Here is a 22,692-nt window from a genome sequence, read left to right as displayed (position 1 = left end):
CTGCAGAACTACATATCTTTGGCGCTACTGCCGGGGAGTTACAAGTGGCTCTTTGGCACTACTGCTTCCTTTCGTAAACCGCCCATTGTGCAGCAAGGACCTGGAAGAAGGAAACTTAGCATCCACAACACCAAGCACAAACCTAAATATAGGGGCATGGGTCTCTACTGCATAGTGGAGATCAATCCACAAGGCGCATGTAGAACAGCCACCCTAGATGGGATCGAGATGGACGACTACCTCAATGGTAGCAAGCTGAAAAGACTCTTGAGGCCATACATTGAGAGAAAGATCTTAAGGTCGACATATCATGAATGAAACTCCAAGCCATCGAAGAGGCCAAAATATGCAATGTGAAAATCAAGCAAAGGAAACAAATGGCCCTATTTAAGGCTACAATAGAACACCTAGGTATGACTGATGAATTAACAATAGATCCAGCTAGGTTGAGTATTTATTTGTAAGGTCCCAGTACAAAGGTGAAGGGGCTTGTGGATCCGAGAGCGAGTCATAATTTCATCTCTCGTGAGGTATGGGAAGTGTTGAAGGTACCGCTAAACCTCAATCTTGCTTCGGTCTGGGTCACTAAAGGCCAAATTTCAAATACATTGAGTTATGTGGATTTGAAACTAACTGTTGCTCACCATGTGGTAGATACTGGATTTTATGTTCTTCCCACAAAAGCGTCAGATGAGCAGATGACCCTTGGGAGAACATGGTGCTATTCCGTCGTCGCCAAATTGACTGGAGAGCGCACACTACCATTATCATGTCCCGTGGTCATACCTCAATACATCAATGATCGCACTTTGTAAAGAGGACACTGCTTCCCCTACAATGCAACCACCTTTGAAGGGTAAGGAAATTCTGGAGGAGGACAATTCCAAAGCTCTGGAGACATCCCAAACCCCCATTCATTGTCCCAAGAAAGACTTCCACCCCCCAACCGCTCAAGGCCATTACCCTATCGACAATAAGGGCAAACCTTAGATGCTAGTTGTTCTTACACCTCTTCTTCCCAAGCCCATTTCCATGGGTAGTACCCGGTTGTCTCACTCTTGTCTCATGAACAATGAGTGCACAAGACATCCTCTACGTGCAACGCTACTCCGAAGGAGGGCAACAATTTTGGATTCCCAAAACCGTGGGAAGGTTTTCAACTTCTCCTTGCCCCATCCTCAAACCGACAACTCCCTCAAAGATCAAGGTCCAATGACATTAATAGCTATGTCGGCTAAGACAAACACCAATGCGCGAAGTGCAAAAGACACACCCACGTTGGATCGCAAGGGAGATCTTGGAGGCCTAGGGCTATTACCAAGGTGAACCTTATATTTGGGCCCCAAAACTTCCAAACACACGAAATCCATGAGCTCATGTCACTTGGATTCATGAGGTAGTAACACAAGAACTTGCGTCGACTCCTCATGCACTCCCACCCTCTATTCTTTGGGAAGAGGTTGTGTCTGATTCCTCAATGCATCATTTAAAAGTGACACTGTGAGATTAGGATCATTTCTTACATGTGGTGATGTTAGATAAACCCTGGGGATTAATTCACCATGGTAGATCATGCAACCAACCACGTGACATGTGATGAAGTTCTCCTCTTTCAAATCCTTAGGCACTCACTTGAAGTGAGAAAGATTGATCTTCTTTTGATCCATCCCATCAACGATGATGGTGAGGTACTCTTTGGGCTCTTGATAGTTCTTCTTGTGATGCTTTGCTAACTTCTTTCTTTCTAAATCTTATGTCATATCAAAGATATTGGCAGCATACCATTCCACACCAACTCAGGAGCCATCGAAGTAATCTCTGGTGTTCTTTATGGTCCAAATCCATGCAAGAATTTGCAATTTGTAAGTCAGATGTCAAAGATAGGAAAGCTTTGGGTGATATTCAACGACAAGGGATTTGTTGTCAAATACCAAAGATATTGGAGCTCAAGTAGTTGAAGGGAATGACTTGTACTGGATTGATGCTTTCTTAGTTCGAGATCAGAGAAACTCCAAGCCATGGCATGAAAGATTTAAACACCTCAACTATCGCACCTTGTTGGAGATCAAGAAGGCAAGCATGGTGGATGGACTTCCGTCGATGACATGACCCAATAGTGTTTGCTAGGCTTGCTTGGAGGGCAAGCAACATAGGGAGGGAGGATGCTCGGATCAAGGAACATGGAGCCACTGGAGTTGGCCCATTCCAATATTTGTGGTCCCATGTCTACTAATTCATATGTAACGTCCAAATATTCTCTTACATTCATAGATGACTACAACAAGATGACCTAGGTGTACTGCCTGGCCAAGAATACACAAGCTTTCAACAAATTCAAAGAATGGAAGGCCAAGGTACAAAAGCAAGGTTGTGAAGCCTTTTGGACTAATAGATAGCATGAGTTCAAATCTGGTGAGTTCAATGCTTCTGCAAGAAGCACGAAATCAAGAGACAACTCACAACTGCATACACATCTCAGCAAAACGGTGTAGCTGAGCGAAAACCACCGGACTATGACAAAGATGGGTTCAACCATGCTAAGGGGCATTGCGTCTCCATACCGTATTGTGGTGAAGCCGTCAACATAATTGTTCACATCCTCAACATGACCAAGACGAAGGCCATTGCAAACAAGACTCCACATGAAGCATACTATGTCAAGAAGCCAACCATCTCACATTTAGGCATTTTTTGTTCTAAAGCTTTCATACATGTGCACAAACATGATAGAACAAAGTTGGATTCCAAGAGTAGGAAGTGTACTTTCATCAACTACAGTGAAGAGTCCAACGCATACCATCTCTTCAATCCGCAACAAAAAAGATCCTCGTTAGAAGGGGTGTAGTCTTTGAGGAGACAAAGTCTCAGCTGGAGGAGGAGATCTAGGAAATTATTAGCACCAAGATTGACCATCAGAGAGACAGAGAAAGATGAAGAGTCTAAGAAGGCAGAGGCAAAGCATGACGCACCATAGCCACCTTCAAAGATACCATCTACAGAGAAGAAGTTACCCCAATGGTACCTATACCTTGCAAGATTTGCGTGATAGACAAACCTGACACCAGTTCCGTGCCACGAAGATCCCAATGCACCCAAAGGACTCCTACCACAAACTAGGCACTGGTAGCTTAGATTGACAAGCCTAGATCCTTTGAGGAGTCAAAGGATATTCCAGAGTGGCAGGTTGCCATGAAGGCAGAGATGGATGCTATTGCAAAGAATGACACTTGGGACTTAGTGAACAAGCCTAGTACCAAGTGGGTGCATGAACTCAAGTTCAAGTCTGGGACAAGTACAAGAAGCCAAGCCGGTGATAAAAGCATACGCTCAATGGAGAGTCTTGACTTCGATGAGACACTTGCCCCGAGAGCTTGGATGGTGATCATTCTTATTGTTATAGCCTTGGCTACCCATCATCGATGGCCGATATTCCAGATGGATGTGAAATCAACATTCTTGTACAGGACCCTAGAGGAGGAGGTGGTATACATAGAGCAACCACCGGACTTTCAATTTCCAAGCTTTGCTTCCAAGGTATGCTTATTGAAGAAGGCATTGTACGAGCTAAAACAGGCCTTGAGAGCACGATACTAGCTCAATAAATCCTTCTCAAAGATTGGGTTGGCTCAAAGTTCTTTAGACGCTAATCTTTCTCTCTTTTCAAAAGGGGAGAAATACTTATAGGATACCACTCAAAGAATATCTCTATCGTCAAGAAGCTTCTAACAAAGGAGTTCGAAATAACAGATTTGGGATCTCTGCATTATTTTACTAGGATTGAGGTCAAGCAGAGTAAAGGCAACATATTCATCTCGCAAGACAAATACTAATGGGAGTTAATCAAGTGGTTCCAAATGGAGGACTGCAAGATGGTAGTGACCCCCATGGAGGTCGAGCTGAAACTAAGTATCATGATTCATCCCAACTGGTGGATGCTAGCAAATGGTGGGCAACCTGCTCTACATAATTAACACCAGGTAAAATATCTCCTATGCTATTGCACTACTCTATCAATTCTCTGCCCAACCCAAGGAGATTCATTGGAGTGCAAGGTTACGGGTGTTGCGGTACTTAAAGGGTGCATCCACCTATGGCATCACATGCGCCACAAGGATGTAGTTTGGTGGTTTCTGTGATTTTGATTGGGCAAGTGATGCCAATAGCACACAATCGAGCACAAGCTATTGTTTTGGGCTTGCATCAAGGACCATCTCATGGCTAAGCAAGAAACAACCCTCATTCGCCCTTTCATGTACAAAGGTAGAGTACAAAGCTACGTGCACAACTGTACGATACATTGGCTCAAATGGACTCTAGAGAATATTGGCATGCTTCAAGAGGTGGCAACAGTGGTCATGTGTGCCAACCAAAGTTGCATTGCTATCACAAAGAACCTTGTGTTCCATGCACAGATAAAGCATATCGAGATCCTTTATCACTTTGTTTGAGATTCCATCATCGACATCATTAAGCTTATGTACTATCCAAGCACAACAACCTATCAGATGTATTCACGAAGACACTCCCAAGGAGAAGATGGATACCTCATTAGACATATGGGCATCAGCCATAGTTACGTCATTGAGAGGGGGTGTTAGAGATTAATGTCCCCACCTATAAGCCCCCATATGAGGGAACAAGGGCATTAGATCTTAGGGGGATAGGGGACATCTATAGCAAAGCATGGCGCAAGCAACCAAAGCCTTTTATTATTAGAGAAGACCTTCATATCAACCACAACTTGCAAGGAATAAGTACAAGTCAGAAGGCTACCCAAGGAGCTCATGTTTGGTGGCTGCCAGAGCTTGGAAGAGTTAACCCAAGGCTATACTAAGGTTTACAAGCCAACCTTCAAGTCGGTTTGGAGCTCCAACAAAAGTCGATGCAAGGGGGACAAAAAGTTGGCCACCAAGTTACTACTCCTATATAAGCACCACTTCATTTCCCCATTCACCATCAACTATTAAAGCCTTCTAGGCAACAAAGAGGAGTGTTATGAGATCTGCAACAATAGAGTTCACCTTTTGGCCCAACCCTTGCTAGCTGTTTTGTGCTCACCTCTGAGCTTGTCTTACCCAGTGATTGGTTAAGTTCTCTCTTCATCTCTCTCTCTTCCATGTGATGTCTATCCTATATTTTTCGAGTGAGATCTTCATCAATGAATTGCATCAAGAGTGTGAAGGATAGAGCTGATACTATTCCGCCGCGTGTGGGATTTGAGTGATTCTACCTTGTGAACATGTTATGATTCCTACAAACTTACATTAGGATAACAATGAGCAAGTGATAAGGTGGCATGGGGTTTCCCTAGAACAAAGATCTAATCAATTTTCATCCAACATCAAGGAAACAAAGTATCATCAATGCAAAAGGCTATAGTTGAGATCAAGAGAGCATTTTGACTTTCTTTTTGCTGAAAGGGGAGGGTCCATGGAGGAAAATGGAGGGTTCATGGAGGAAGATTCAATAATAAGGACGCCACATGGTTGTGTGTTAGGTTTGAGACTTTGATTGGTAATTTATTGTCAAGGCTATTCAAACGTAATACCTCATGGTATAGTTGGTGAAATGGTTATGAATATCCTAATCGCACATAGGCACTACAAATACATGGTAGCTTACATGGGCTAGCATGCTCCTTGGAGTAAGAAAGTCCTCAAGCGAGAGAAGAAACAAGACAAGGAATGAGGCCCAACAAGACATGGAATGGATGAGTATAGCAGACCTGCATGAAGTCCAATCAATGCTCATGCTAAACAAGGGAAAAAACACCATTGTTAAGCGGTGTCAATGCTACACTTCTCTACCACCAGCTAGACCAAGAGGTTAATTGTGACTACTCATCATTTGATGAGCAGGAATAATGAGTTCAGTTTACACAATTTTGAAGGCTGCATCCATTTTTACCTCCACATTCATACTAAAGCAGTGACGTCTTCTTGCCAGCTCTGCATGAGCAGGGAAGAACTGAATTACAGATTTTCAAACTTCCCCGAGCACATTAGAGTATATATTTTCTATCGGCGATCAACACCACTTCCACGCTCTAACACTCCTGCAGCTTGCCAGCGTTCACTCTGAAGGAATTCACTTTTCGACCCTGCTTTCTATAGATTCTGAGAAAAGTAGCCATTATCAATCAAGCCATTGGGCATCCACCATTTTCGCTAGGAAAGCAAACTTATCTGTTGCCTCATCAATCTGAATCACACACACAAAAGTTAGGCAAGTTACTTCCTTTAACCCCCACATTTAGAAACCCAGAAATATGATAACAATCTTGCAAAGACATTGAATTTATCTCAGATTTCCACATTATTAGAGAAAGTCTGGCTTTCTTTCATCAGCAGACCAGCTTTTGGGTTGGCCGTCCAGCACCATGACCAGCTTTGGTATCAAGGCGAGCAATGATAGGATTTGTTTGTGGGCTTTCCTTTACACTGGTGCAGAGGACATACTGCAGTGTCTGCGTAACAAAAGGGAAGCATGAATGAAGTGCCATATTTGTCATGTTTCCAGCAAATGGAAAACTAAGTTCAGATCTAATATTCAATGATAACCTGCTTCGTCTAACTTAAAACAACTGGAGACTTACTGCAAGGAGCTTCAAGGAGTGAAGTGGAACAACTCGATCATCATGATCTGCTGTGAGCAGCATCATTGCAGGGTATTGCACTGCAGGATCACGGCCTTCCCAAGGTCTCTTTACATTATGCAGAGGAGAGTACCTGCATGAGGTAAAGACCAGCTTCATAAATGACACAACTCAAACATCACATAAATTTTGCAGGTTTCTTTATTAGCCTACCCCAGTAGAAAAAAATGTAATGTCTTGTGTGAGAGCCGCTTAATTTTATGCCACTGTAAAATTTGCACACCACGTCAGGTATTTGCAACTATCCCCCCCAACAAATGTGTTCCATGGTTTATAGGAGTCCCCCCTTCACCGTTCTGTTAATGTCCTTGAACATATAGGAAAATGGGCAGGAGATGTCAGGGAAAACTTTGTCTAAACCTGCTGAAGAAACCTCCGAGATAGGTACTATAAGAGTGGCAAGGGGGATAGGCAGAAAACTGACCGACCAGGCGACGGGCATGACAAAACCCCCGACTGACCTGACCCAGATCTGGTTCAGTTACCTGACCCTGGTCAGGGTCTCTGATTGGCCTCTAGCTGGCCACTAACTGGCCTAGTTACTGGCTCATATTGTGGCTTATACCAGGCCCTAAACCGGCTAGCCTGCCAACATTGCCTCTAGCCCTGGCAAATTGCCCTGGAAGTTATAACTATTAACTGTCCAGGGGTCTAAAACGTTTGGAGTTCAAATACTTGCAATTTCAAAGTGGATTCCTTTCTGCTCCCAGCATCTGGACACTGCAAAGTGATCCATGAAATCAAGCACTATGAATCCCATTATGAAAAGCATGAATAGATGTAGAATCGCTTGGACCTCAAGGTCCTTATCCTGAGGAGGATGGTTGAGGAACTATCTGGGATGTAGGCGCAAGAGGGTTTGCCAATGGAGTTACAATGGAGCAGGACAGCCTTTAGATCTGAAATATCGCTGCATATATTTATGCATGAATTGTTTCAAAAAGATGTCAAACCACCTGTTCCACGATTTTTAAAAATCCTACCGTACTTTGGCTTCCACTTGTCTCTGTTAGAGTTAGTCATCTCCTGTATATATATTGGATACGAAAGCTGACTAAGCGGGCTCCAATCTTGTTCTCCACCCAGCCTCGGATTCGTCTTGAGCTCTGGTTCTCGCATTGTTCCATGTGAGGTCTCAACCTCCTTTGGGGAGTTATATGCTACACTACTATGTTAGGGCTTCCTTCTTCATCTTGCATGACAATGTGTTTCTTAGCAGAAAGGCATGCAAGTCATAAGGTGCATGTTATTCGCTCACAAGGATGAGCAATTCCACATACAGCCAGAAAAATGGTATTTATTGTGTATCTCATCAAAGCATAATGCTAATATTAGAATAAAAAATCTTCACCCTTCCCTCTCCAATATGAAGCTGGGTGATTCTCAAATTCAGTATAACCTTTTAAAAGTTACCTCAACAATCCAAACAAAAGTGGGATATAATCGTGAGATGGGTTTGATATTGTAATATGTTATTTCTATCCCTACCCAGTACAAGCGATCTCAAGCTTGTATCTGAGAGACTTTATTAGCATCACCAGACCTATGCAAAGCACTATTCATCTTCTTTCAAATCATGTACTGCACCCCGATGAGCCTTTTTCACTCCACAGTTCACTGGGCCAATGACATTAAACTTTGAAGACGCAAGAAAAACAGCTTCCCAGGTCAGAAAGCCACACATCATCGAGGCAGCTAACACATAAACGTGATTTTGGGTAAAAACACCACAGTTCACTGGGCTGATGATACAACTTTGAACACACAAGAAAACCTGCTTGCCAGGTCAGAACGACAAGTGCAAGCTGCTACACAAAATGGATGCAACAAATCATGGCAAAACATTGCAACTCCTTACTTGAAAAGCCAGTTGAACTCATCTTCCTTCTCTGAACAGCCATAGTCAGTGGTCCAAGCATGTCCTAGATATATTCAAGGAAAGCACAGGACAGTGTCAGTCTTAACACATGGAATTTATATAGAAATTCCTTCTAATTGGAGAAAATATAGCAACTTGAGATCCAAACAAGCATTTTTTCCTAAAAGTGGTATAACCTTTGTAGACAGGTAACTGGGGGGAAGCAAGACAGGGGGGGGGGGGGGGGGGGGGGAGCCGGGGGGTGCGTTGTAATATTTTACCAATGGTAAATTTATGGAAACGTAACATATCCATCACACCAACATGGGCCAGAGCACACCCAAAAAGATCCGGCCTCTGTTGAAATAACACGCAGAAAATCAAAGCTTTGTTAGACAGTGTGAAAAATCAAGCCTCTGCCTTCCCTTGAGAACAGAAGAGGATCATAAATTTACATGCAAATACTTCTACAGCCTCCACAAATGTGCTTCAAAATCTTCAAATTGCATAAGATTCTAGTGTACTGACGTACTTCAACTGATTCAACGTCATGATACTTATTTTCAGAATGCAGAAGTATTCAGACATGCATACTGGCAGTCCACATACAAACTCTGATAATTTTTTAACTACATTTTTTCCTTTTGTATTTTAAAATAGAATTATGACCACATTGACCTTCAGATTAAATCTCAATTGATCATAGAATTGAATGCCTAACGATAAGGACCTAGAATTTAAACAAAACCATACAGAGTGGCATACATTTGTACTGGAATCTTCCTTCCTTGCACATAAAAAAGCATTGACACTTTACCTGATTGACACAAGCAGCAACAAGAAGACCTCCATTGCTGCCTCCCTCTATTGCCAATTTCTGAGACTCTGTGTAGCCCTCCTTTACAAGAAATTCCGCACAAGATATAAAATCATCAAAACAATTTTGCTTGTTCGCCAGAGATCCTGCCTTGTGCCATTCTTCTCCATATTCCCCACCACCTCGAATGTTTGCAAATGCTAATACTCCTCCACAGTGCCGGGCAAAGACTATACGAGAAACACTGAATGAGGGAGTTATGCTGATATTGAAACCTCCGTATCCATATAATAATGCAGGATTCTGGCCATTATGCTTGATGCCTTTCTTAGAAACTATGAACATTGGTATCTTTGTCCCATCTTTGCTTGACACAAAAACCTATGCCAAACCATGACTAACAGCATAAGTAAAATGTCTGGCAAACTACCCACAGGACTTCTACTGCTACATACATTCACACACTATCTTGTCCATTTGTAGTCCTCATTGGACAATAGCAAAGACATGAACTGTTGAAGTAGAACTAGTGTTTCTTTTTTTTTGTGATGCTTGCACACAAAGCAAAGTTTCACTTTGTAAGAAGCCAACATAAACTGCATTGGATAGTTCATAAAAAGCACTTGTTACTTGTGTATCAATTCCACACATTCCAGAATATTGGTCTGGTCGGTGGTTTTGGATCAATTTTCATCCAAAAGTCAGATCCTTTCAAAACAGCTCTCCAGACATGCTGCTTGTGAGTATAACCATGATGTACTTTTGGGTTAAAGAATGTTACAATGTTGCTGCATATAAGAAATTCCTCCTTTTCAAGTTGTGTTGAACTACATAGAAGAGGGCAGCTGCTCTTTATATCTGAGCATATGCCAACAAAACAGTGCCCTACTTGTACTAACATTCTCTTTCCCCAGGATAGATGACATTTTCATGCAAAAGACTAATATTTTTCCAAACACATTCTGAAACAGAGCTCAAAACAACAGCTTACAGTGCAAGTAGAAAGGGTTTGTTCAGAGATTACTAACTGTGATATGGTCCGCAGTGCACCACTCTAAATACCCTATAACAATTCACCTTTGACTATTGAGAACTATGAAATTTAAGGCTGAAACCACAAGTATGCATCCACAAGTATGTCGTCCAAATTGACAAGGCTGCAGGACGCATTGTTCAGAAGATGCATGCATGTCACCAACAAAATAAAAGAAATGGTTCCTTTTAAAACCCTAAAGGTTCCATACACAACCTTGCAAACAGATAAATTACTGTGTAGCTTTTCCATCCAGTAAAGCTCAATCTTTGAAACAGAACAAATAGGCAGTCCGTGACCAAGGGGTGGAAAGAGACACCCACAGAAAACTGCTTACATGAGAGAACGGTGTCATATCAATAGAGCCACATACCTGTGAGGTCTCAAAATCTGTCCGATCAAAATCCTTCACAACACTTTCACGGAACACTTCTAATGATGGAGTTGTAACATCCAAATCACATCGATATATGATGCCAGGAGTTAGGAAGCTTGTGAAACTAAAAAATACTTCTTTGTCTTTTCTTCTTCCAGAGACCCCATATATTGAGCCAATGTCAAGGGGCAACTGCTGCAATAGGGTGCCAGTTTCCAAATCTCGAAGTTGAAGAACATATTTGACATCACTAAGATAGCAAACAACCAACTGCCTCCCATTGACACAATGAGCTGACTCCAAGACATCTTTATCAGACTCGGGAATAATGTCATGCCAAACCTCTGGCGTCTCTAGATCCACCCGAACGAGTTTGTATCTTGGAGCATTTTTGTTTGTACGAAAAGTAAATAGTGTCCCATCATTTGCAACCAGCTCATACTGTGCATCGAAATTGTCAACTAATTTTTCAAACGGAAGCAGGTCATCTCTACCTCTAAAACCCAGTAATCCTGCTGGGAGAGTTGAGAGATCACAATAGTACAATCTGTTTACAGGATCACAGCCCTCATTAATAGCCATCACCAGGTACTGGCACACAAACAAAATCGGTTAGAAGCAACCCATGTCTGCCTTAAATGCATGCTTCAATCTCTTCCCTGCTACATCAACTTGTAAAATAAATCAGCAATTACTCATATTTAGCCAGTACCATATTCGACGACGTCTCTACTAGATAATTTAATAAATTTCCCCTTTGCTTCCTCAAAATTCCAAAGCAGTTCCTCATAAGACTCCATCAACTCAAATCCAAAATACAACTGAAGTTGTTTTGGTAAGCACATATGGCTTGTGATCCCCAAAGACATACAAAAGTAGTTGCTAAAAAGAGAAATTCCAAGCCATAACTCTTTTAAGGACAAACCTTGCCTTCGTCAGTCACTTCAGAACCAAAGGTCCACTTTGGATTGGTAAAGTCCCTCCAGCAAAGAATATCCTCCACTTGATCTGTGCCCATGAAATGATAGTAAATTTGATGATTCAGGTTAATTTTAGTTTCTGTGCCCGCATCAACAGTCTCAACTATTCTGCAAAAGTTAAAAGCAGATCGGTCCAGACTGTTTGAATTGAATTATTGTAAACAGGCTCTCACAGTCCTCAGCATGTCCACAGCATTCCCTCCTAATTGCTAACAAGTCTAAAATATCACAAGTCCAGATCCACCCAAGGCATTCAACCCTAAGTAATCTAGCATATTAAGTCATTATTTGAACCCTAAAGGCAGTCTGAGTGTAGGGTGACATCATGAGCCTGTGCAATGAGAAATTGAAGATCCATACTGATAGGTAAGCTCTCCAAAGCCACCAGATAAGGTGAAAGTCTGGGACCTGAGTACTTAAACATTCTTATTGTATAAGGGGAGACAGCTCTGAGTCCAAAGCCAGAAAGAATGAATGTGGTCATCTCATACCATGAAATATACGATAGGTTCTCAATTTGAAAAAGCCTTAGAACAATAATGCAAAAATACACGTATGATTGAAGGCACTCATATAACATGTGCTGCAAAATGCAGAATTTCCGACAAAATGAATCATTATTGTTCTACACCTATATATTGAATGAAATGAAAGTACTGCAATAGCTGCCAAAGCAATGGAGTTTACCAAAGTGTTACTCAATACAACTATGCACAAATGCACAGATTGAACTCCGCATAGGGTTAGGGTTTGACCCTATGCCCTTATGGTATGGTGCAATTTACGCCATGCTTCATAAACATGAATATATGCACTAAGCATGGCATGATTTTTTTTCCACACACAACAGACAAGTGACAAAGCAATAAAAAAATCACCACTACCTTTCGAGCAATGCAAATAAAGGATTGCCACGAAAGCAAGATGCCTTGAAAATTGAGGAAAACACAACATACCACATACTGCGGGCAATGCCATCTTACACTAGCTGGACCAAAGGTGCGATTCATGTATTTATCTTACAAAGTACCTAATGTTAATGTTTTACAGCTTGTTTTATAACAATTGGATCTTCAGTTCAAAACTTGTAGGAGACTGTCAGTTGCTAAACCAGCTGAATAGCATTCATCAACAGAATAAGCAGAACTTTGTCCGAGTGGAACTGGGTTAAAGGTTAGACACCCAACTCAGAAAAGAACAGGCGATCCTTTCTGGGGGAAAAAAAATAAGAACAGGCGATCCACTGTAGCAATAGTCGTTATGATGTCAAACATATACTCTGCATCTTTATAACATAAATTTTGACTCCGAGAATTGATCATGCAAAGATCAGCCATTTGGCACAAAAAAGCTTTGATGATACCATTTGGTACATATGCAGAATAGCTATGGAAAAGAAACTGCTATTTTAAGGCTAACACTGACATGACTGAGGTTATAACTCATTAGCAAACAACAATGAATGGAAACAGGCCCTTAGTCTACAGAAAGAAAACAACACATCAAAGCAATCTCGTCATTACAAGATGGTAACCTTACTCTGGTGCAGGATACCGGCTGTAGAAAAACCCTTTATGATCATGAGTCCATGCAATTGATGAAAACTTCACCTGCAGATTTCAGCCCAAACTCTCAGTCAAAGCATGCATCATCCCAGGAATGCTACAAAGGATATTACAAATTTGAGACTAACCCATGAAAGTGAGTCAGGCTCCCAAGTTTTATCTGACACATGCATGACTTTAATGTTCACCCAGTCACTACCGCTGGAGCTAAGCCCAACTGCCAAAAATTCTGCATTCTCACTAAAAGCTGAAACTGATAACGCAATGGTCCCATCATCACTGAGCTTGTTTGGATCCAAGAGAACCTCGGCCTCTCCTTTCAAGTCATCCTGTAGTACAAATTTTAGACATTGACACTTTGAGTAGCTCATACAATAAGTTGACAACAATCAATACTTAAATAAAGTACAGTTCTTTCATACCACATCTCAACAAGGACGGTTAGAATGCAAAGACAAGCTATGATAAACAACAGTGTCATTTTTATTAGGGAAACATGGGGGTCCATAACTGTGTCAACGGCTGTCTTCTGAAAGATCGTGGAACAATTACAAAGACAGGATAGATAACCTCATTAAATTTGAATGAGAACCTGAGAAGAGAGATGTGCAAGAAATGGTCTACAGAACAAATCAAGCCTCAACAGACACCTTAATTTGTGACATGTGATGAAAGCATATCCAGAAAGCATAGGACATGTGATGAAAGCATATCCAGAAAAGAGCAAACATTCACAGATTGCAGATACACTGATCACCTACATGCTGTACCAGTAGCATTCACATTTCCATCCACGAAGCACCACAAAAGGGCTGCGTTCTATGGACAAATTCAGACCAAATATCTGTTAGGAAATTTTTACATATGGTAGAATCTAAATAAGTGAAAACGTCACTACAGCTAAATCAACATTTGCTACTAAATTCTCACCTCATCAAACGACCTACTACTGAAAGAAAGAGGAAAGAAACAACACATGCACTCACAACTTAACACTCATTGCATTTACAAAAAATGTTTGATGGATTGTGACCTGTGAACAGACCTGACTATACAGAACACTCTGCGCTTGTAATCCTGTGTTATGAAAGAAAAAGTACTTGTTTCCCCTTTTGAATGGGCAATCGTATTTTGGATAGTCAAAGAGAGCTGTTACGCGCTCGGTTAACTTCTCTTTCAAGTCGCATGTGCTTAAAACAGCCTTCGTTAATATTCTCTGCTTATCAATAAATTCTTTCACCTCCTCTGCATCAACATCTTCCAACCTGCCCAAAACATATCATTAAGGCAAGTTCAAGCTGATTATAGCTACAAGAATTTGAAAGCTGGAATACAGGCTACTACAAATAAAGTAAGACTTGGAAAGATAAGTACCAGCGATAGGGGTCAGCAACAAGTACTCCGTGGTAATCATCAACTACTGAATCATCTCTCCTGACATATGGATATTCAAGTCTCTCGGATGCTTCCGGTAAAGAGCCCATAAAAACAAGTCTCTCAAAATACCGTGAGAGCCTTCTTAAATTTAGAGACCAAGAGGTACAGGTGATCAAGATACGCCCTCTTTCAAGAGAAGAAGTTTGTTTGAGTTTGAGAAATGAAGTATGAATATACTTCTTTGCCAATAAGATAGACAAAAATTGTTTCACAGGAGCCCGGCATAGTAAAGTTGGATTTTGCAGACCTTGCATTCAAACCTGAAAATACTATCCATTCGGATTATTCAATGTTAGAAGAAGCAACAGCCACCAGATAGCGCTCTCTCTCTCTCTCTCTCTCTCTCTCTCTCTCTCACACACATAAAATCGCACCAAACACAGTTCACATGTGCTGATGTCAAACGAACGATCTGATGTGATCTTCTAGTTCTTAGTAAGGTGCTCTCTCTCTCTCTCTGTGTGACACAGGCATTCGTGTATATATACACGATTGGCTCCGCTGAAAACAAACAACTTCGCCCACCACCCCTTCCTCGTTCTCATACTTACTCGTGAAAAGGTACTTTTCCAACTCCATGTCCTACCTTGCTGGCACAGGGGGACAACCCAAGGAGGAGCAGAAAAAGACATACCTGCAAGGAAAGAACCGAGGTTTGAAGCGTATACTCCAAGTCCAAGGCAAGCGCAGCCGTGTACAAACATCCAAATCCAAATGAGTTTTAAATGAAAGGCAATCTTAGTACTTTTTGGTTTGCCTTGTTAGCAATTCCACGTAATGGAAACGTCTGGAGTTTCTCTAACGTCTTGAGTTGGCCTTCTCCTACTGGCACCCGTGTGTGTGCTATGGGTAAGATTGAGTTTGGTTCCACTTGCTTAGTTTTTTGGGTTTCTTTATATCTTGCAATGCAACAAAGTTTTTATTATAAAAGTAAAGATCATCTCCGAAAGGAGAAGAGAAATAGAGCATAGCTAAGGTCTCCCACAACTACTAAGAAGCCTGCCTTAATGCCGCTAAAACATTAGAGAATCCAACATCGTGGTTGATAAAATATGCCAAAAGCTCTAACGTCTCATATTGAGCTTGTTATTGCCCCACTTAAACCCTATGTCATTCCCAACTCTCCAAATATACTGAACACTGGATGCTCTGATAAGCTGCCAAACTTTACACTGCTCTTCTGGCATAAAGCCACGATCACCCAGCAATACAATCTTCCATCGAAGGTCGATAAGTAGATGTATTTGAGCCAACCAATGATGCAAGCCCCACCAGATACTCCTAACCACTCTGCAATCCCAAAAAATATGGTAGTGTATTCTACACAAAGGACATACTAGTGATAAATCCTTCCACTTGGTAGCACAATCCTTCATGGAGAGCTTACAAGTAACTAACTGCCATAGCATGAAGTTCTCACAGGTTGGGTTCTTTGAATTGGATCACTTAGCTTTGGAACAGTCTTTCCTATATGGAATGCCTTTGCACACTTAGAACCAAACAAGCTTAGTTTTTGTGGGTTTCTTTATGTGTTGCGATGCATGCCTTTGCACGCTTTGAACCAAACATGCTTAGTTTTTGTGGGTTTCTTTATGTATTGCAATGCATGCCTTTGCACACTTCATGAAGAGCTTTCGGCACCCTTTGAAAATGGTGCAAGGCTCTCAGCACTCTTGCCCATTGGTTCTCACTATTTCTTGTTCCATTTGTTTAGTCCACCCCCTCTCCTCCCTCCGCCCCCTTCTTCCCACCTCGTTCCTCCATATGGCTTTGAAGTTGCTACATTTTCTATCGAATCAATTTGAGCATCATGCATCCATTCTATTTACTAACGTAAGGCAATCAAGCTTCTTGACTCCTTACATATTGTGAACATAACGTGTCTTAGAATTCATGTTGTAAAATTCCATCAAAATGGCTTTGACCCAATCTCAATAAAGATTTAATTTTCATACTCAAATATGTATCAATGATCTCTCAAGAGTGGATTAAAAAAACACTCATTTGAGCTCTAACTCTAGTTATAATTAAACCTTTCCAATACTCTTAAGCAATGGGAGCCACTCATGTGCATCTATTTTTTATACTCTCAATCTAGTCTCCATCACAATATCAAAGCTCAATTGAATAGTTTATTCTAGTAGCATAATCATTGATAAAATTCCCATGGTAATTCTTGAGTCTAAGGTCAATCAAATTATGGCAATATGAAGATTAAGAACAAAGGCATCAACTCAAAGATCTACATTTATAGTAACAACTATAATGAGCTTATGTACATCCCATTAACACATAAGATAAAATATTAAAGACAAGAATGGTACATCAACAAACAATGGTATAAATGGATAAGATCAAAATCAAAGTTCATTTGTATTAGTACATGTTGCAATGAGCTATACAAATTTTGGGCGGCCCATCTGAGAGAGAAGCTTTAACTAAACAGCAAAAGATGTCACCATTTCACACTTTTAGTGAGGCTAATCTTTAATTGCATGATCAAAGCTTTTTTCATTCTATTGAATTTAAAGCTATATATAAAAGCCTCATAAAAGATATACTGAGATAATCGACCATCAACTTGATTGATTGTCTTTTAAAATTTGATGATCACACTACATTGAACACTTGCATGCAGTTAAAGCATTGGAAATTTCTAAAGTTAAAGTGTCTTTCATGTCTAATTAGTAACCTATAATTGCTCTTATGTATTATTAGTTGTGATTTCATCTAGATATCCAAGACTAAATTATATTTCTCTTGATAATCACTCTTTAGGGAATGTTATGACACCTTGTTTCAATGCCATAAATTCAGCACTTATGATTTCGGGAGTATTTCAGGTACAATATTAGAAGGAAACATAACTTTACAAATTGCATCACATTCTTATCGTCACTCTTTCCCCATGATAAAAAAGACTTCAAGGAGACTTATGAGGAAGAAAACAATGAGAAGGAATACTCAAATAACAAATTACTTGATAAGATCGAGCCCTTTGGTTCAACTATATTAATTTTCCATTATTATAATATGCATCAAGAAAAGGATAAATTAGTTATTGCCGAACTTAAATTTTAATGGCTAATGTTTGGACCTACCAAGTTTTTGTTAAAAACTATGCTATTAAAAATGCATGATAATAAATGTAGTCTTCTTTTAAAGAGAGAGATATTGTAATTTATTTATGTAAAGACAAATTTTGTGGATTTCCATTCCCTTTTTTTGGCGATCATCTCTTCTAAGGTCTTGATATAATCAAAGGTTCTCTTCTCACATTCCACTTACAAGAGAAATGTTTTGAGCAAGAAGACGATATGAAATACATTTTCCTATAGCTCTTAAGATAGATTATAAGGAATTCTCAAAATAATCTATTAAGAAATCTTGTGTTGTATCCAAGAAGATTCCTTGACCTCTTTTGTCCTTTGGGTAGGTTTTGTCTTTCCTTTATAATAATGGGTACTTTCTCTAGGGAGCTATGGAATGAATAGAAACCAAAAATAATAACAATCAAACCTCATGCTTCCCACATAATTCTAAAGAAATTGGCTATAAAATTAGGTGTATGTCCTGGGCTTGTAAAAGTGCTCAGGTTCGAAAAGGTATCACATTATGCTTAAATCTAAGCAACAAATGCATAGATGGCATTGGTTATTGACACGCAATGGGTGAAGAACAATGGCAAGGAGAGAGTAAGGGGATTGAAGTTCCAAGATTGGGTAAAATTGGCCATACTACTTACAATGGCAAGGGATTATGTTTCGAAGCTTAGGCAAGCTTGGCAACCAAGGGGTATCACCACTCACCTCATCCCATGTGAAGACAAATGATACGGCAACCCCTACCACCATTCATTACCTTGTCTAATTGATACACCACCGATAATAAAAAGGAGGGCTCTGCTCGATAAACCACCCTGCCACAGATCCCCTCTTCATGAGCCTGTCCTAACTCGACTTCTCTCATGTTCCCTCTGGAATCCTCCCACCAAGCCCAACACTTGCCACTCGTAACCTACTTGAGTTCCATGTGTCCATAATGGAACTTAGTAATTCTATGCCCCCTTTTGGGCTTTCGCATGCACTCCATCTATTGCAAGTGCGATCAAGCCCTTTGGTTTCCCGCTCCACCATAACCGAGATCCTTAGACTGCCGTGATTATGGCTAACGTAACATTCCCTTCCCCTTAAGAATGGTTTACATACTCGAAAATAAACTTCGGAAAACTCCTCTGGAGATTGCTTACCCTTTCCCATGTTGAACTCTCTTCAGGTCTATCTTTCCACGTAACCAAACATTCTTGCCAGATTGTATGTCGTGTTCTTATTTCTTACCTATCTAAAATTCTTTTTGGTTCGTGTGGTAAAGATGCATGTTCAATGAGTTCAACTAGGACTTCATTTCCATGAGATTATCATCATCTCCTCCTAATTTTCTTTTCAACCTACTAACATGAAAAATTGGATGTACTCTACATCCCTCAAGTAAGGCTAATTTGTAAGCAAGCTCTCCAATTCTCTTAAGTATTGTGAATGGACCACAATACCTAGGAGATAGCTTCAGACATTTACCTATCTTTAGAGATTCTGAAGATTCAGGTACCTTGAGATAGACTTTCTCATTTACTTCAAACTCCAACCTTCTACGGTGGGGTTTTGCATAACTTCGTGCTCTATGCTGAGCTCTTCTTATGCCATATTTAGCTAACTTAAGCATTTGATTCATATCTTCAAGAAAGTCTTTGGCCACTTGAACCTTCTCTTTTTTGAGTCCCACTGCCATTGGGGCTCTTGGTTGAAATCCATACATCATCATGAATGGACTAAAATATGTAGTTGAATGTGTTTGGCACTGTTATATGTTAATTCTAATATGGGCAAATATTATTCCCAAATAGTTTGCCGTTTACTTACATATGCTCGAAGCATATCCTCAATTATGTGATTGACTTTTTCAATTTGACCATCACTCTGTGGATGATCTGCGGTGCTCATATTCCATGAATTTTCTAACCTCACCAACACAGCCCTCCAAAAATGGCTATTAAATTTGCTATTCCGGTCACTAACAACGCCGGCTGGTAGCCTATACAATCTATAAATATGCTCCACAAAATAGCCTAGCTAATTTTGGAGTTTTAACGTCTTCATTGATAGAAATAAAATGAACCATCTTGGTCAAGCGATCAACAATTACCCACACGGAGTTGTGCCCCCCCTCTTTGCCCTAGGTAATCCCATAATAAAATCCATAGAGATGCTTTCCACTTTTTGCTCACTCTATGCAACAAGTGCATTAGAAACCCTCAGCATTTTTTGAACTTTAACACTTATTTCATTAATTTTGGACTCAATAATTTGCACATGCATCAATACCACCTACATTAAGACACATGCAAAGTATCGTGTCCATTGGATATGGTTTGCATGATCGAATAACACACCTTAGATTTTTTGATGATTGTGCATAACACTTGGTGAGAAACCAGATTTGTGGTGACTTCAACCATCCGAAGCATATCCAATGGGCATGCCACTTTTCCCACACCTCAATATAGGTAGGATTGATGTAGGTGCAATGTATCATTCCCATTGGGTATCTGCGCATATGAATAACACACATCAGAGTGTGTTTTTTAACAAGTGTGCATAACACTTGGTGAAAAACAAGATTTCTGGTGACTTCGACCATCCAAAGCATATCCGATGGGCATGATACTTGGAATGTGCATCTTAACATAGGTGGTATCTATGCGTGTGCAAAATATCATTCCCATCAGGTATCTACGCATATGAATAACACACCTCATAGCATGTTTTTTTATGGTTGTGCATAACATTTGGTTAAAAACGGGATTTGTGGTGACTTCAACCATCCAAAGCATATCCTATGGGCATGGTACTTAGCACTCACCTCAACATAGGTGGTATTAATGTGCAAATTATCAATCCCGTCGGATATGTGTGCGTTCGAATAACATACCTCAGACTGTGTTTTTTGACAATTGTGCATAGGACTTAGTGAAAAACAGGGATTTGTTGAGAGTTCACGCTCAACATCATGTGATCATGTGTGCATAGCACCATCACGTGATCATATGTGCATAGCACTAACCTTATAGAGTGCTATAAAGGAGAGGGTTAGATCCCCTAACCCTAACCCTAAAAGGGTTTGTAAATATTCTATTTTTTCAACTAAATCTAGTGTCCAGTTAGTCATTCACTATTCTCCTCTCCCCTCTTCATATTTTTTCATGGTATTAGAGCTCCCTTGCCTTTCGTTGAGGCATTGCGATCTGTATGTGAGAGTGAGATAGAGATAGATCAAGAGATTGAGAGATTGAGTGCTTCCATTCTTTCATTCCGTTGATGAAAGAGAATTTCCGCTCACTTATTAGAAATTTCCATCAAACAATTCCATTCATGTGAGAGAGATTGAGAGATCCTATTGTTTGAAAGAGAGAGTCTGAAGATCTACTGGTTTTGAGAGAAAGAAAGACGAGAATTTCTGTGACTCTCTACCCTTTGCTGGTTCCCAAGACTAGGCAGCAAGTGTTTGCTTTCCTTTTGTCAAGCTTCGACAATGAAGTTTGGTCCTTTGTAACCTGCTATTGCAAGCCCAACCGCCTTCATCGACTCAGAGTAGTTTTGGTTATCCATTTGCTTTGGGCCAGATCTGGAGCAGAGGATGCATACTCGTTCCTAACTGCTTGGTTTGTGCGCTTTCCTGAGTATAAGACCCGCGATTTCTGTCTCTTTGGCGAAAGCTACGAAGGCCACTATATGCCGCAGCTCACAGAATTAATTTTCGACAGGAACAAGCTTGATCAGTACCCACCAATCAGCTTAAAAGGATTCATGATAGGCAACCCGGTCTTAGATGATGCTTCGGAAAGGAACGTTCTGAGTCTCTAAGCCTTCGTCAAAGCTCTAGGCTGCTCCATTCACGGCTCTAGTCCTCCAAGGCATACGGCTGCTCCGATGCATGTGCAAAGCTCAGCTGCTCTATCTCCAAGCGCACCCTCCGACTCGCTCATGGGCTACAGCCTCCGATGGTTCCTACGGCCAGCCCACCGATAACTCACCAAGGCAACGCTGCAATAGATCCTCCAACGACTGGCTTCATTGAAAGACACCGACGGACCTCTCCAACTACGAGCCACTGGCGCTCCAAGGCTCCCAGCAGCCTCCAACGCCTAGCTCATGAGCTCACGCTTCTACTATCTAATGCGATTGGCTCCAAAACCGCCAACAACAATAGCCAACGGGCCGCTCCAATGACAGTAGCACCAACGAGCCCTTCGCCTCTCCAAGCACACAACACCTTCGCCAACAAGCCCTAGCTCTACGCTCAACTGCCTCAACGAACCCACGCATGAGCAGTGCCGCTCCATTGACGTCGGAGTTTTTTCTACGTTGACAGAATCTGACAGATTCTGTCGGATCTCCCAAGGCTCTACCCTTGCGACACGTGGTAGATAGGCTCCGACTCGAGTTAAGTCAGTGGACCTTGGGTTTCTTCATTGGTTAGATTTTTGACACGTGGCCTTATCACCAACCTTATCCTCAGGGTCACCACACCAGGGCTTGGTCAGGGACCAACCACGTGGCAGACCTTATCTGCCACATCATCACCCTGCTAGCTCAACAGGCCATGTCAACATTGCCATGTAAGCAGGCCACGCCATCCTACCACGTCACCGATTGCCACATCGTCATTGATTGCCACGTCAACTTACACATCATTATGGCCATGTCATCAGTACCACATCATCAAGGACACATCATCAGCCATGTCATCACTGCCACTTCACCTCTACCACCTCAGCACTGCCACCTCAGCTATCCAATCAGCATTGACCTCTGCAGGCACAGTCCCTTGTCAAGCACACTGTGCACACACTGCATGTGCACATAGTTGCCATCTCAGTATAGAGCTTCACTGGCACACCTCTTGCTAAGCACAATG

The 22,692-nt window shown here is 41.1% G+C and overlaps 1 protein-coding gene across 6 annotated transcripts; it reads right to left on the bottom strand.

Moving 5' to 3' along the window:
• Positions 1-5,522: 5,522 nt before the first annotated feature.
• On the bottom strand, positions 5,523-15,599 carry LOC147885475 (uncharacterized). 6 transcript variants are annotated; one of them, XM_087396105.1, is made up of 13 exons: positions 15,356-15,599; positions 14,659-14,990; positions 14,330-14,549; positions 13,413-13,613; positions 13,259-13,329; positions 11,665-11,827; positions 10,737-11,330; positions 9,331-9,711; positions 8,795-8,870; positions 8,514-8,577; positions 6,596-6,728; positions 6,353-6,466; positions 5,523-6,201 (listed from the first exon to the last, which is right to left on the bottom strand). In XM_087396105.1, the coding sequence occupies exons 2-13, from the start codon at positions 14,973-14,975 to the stop codon at positions 6,136-6,138; spliced, it is 2,400 nt and encodes a 799-aa protein (XP_087252231.1). In that variant the 5' UTR covers positions 14,976-14,990; positions 15,356-15,599; the 3' UTR covers positions 5,523-6,135. The 6 variants fall into 6 exon arrangements, with proteins under 6 accessions (XP_087252231.1, XP_087252230.1, XP_087252232.1 ...); XM_087396104.1 differs by having other exon boundaries at positions 14,659-14,981; XM_087396106.1 differs by having other exon boundaries at positions 14,659-14,981; positions 15,371-15,599.
• Between the last annotated feature and the right edge of the window lie 7,093 nt (positions 15,600-22,692).

The sequence above is a fragment of the Dipteris shenzhenensis genome, chromosome 25 (assembly GCF_047967505.1).
Source record: "Dipteris shenzhenensis isolate YYH24624 ecotype China chromosome 25, Dip_SZ_1.0, whole genome shotgun sequence".
NCBI lineage: Eukaryota > Viridiplantae > Streptophyta > Polypodiopsida > Gleicheniales > Dipteridaceae > Dipteris > Dipteris shenzhenensis.
This window is presented reverse-complemented; position numbering and strand designations above follow the sequence as displayed.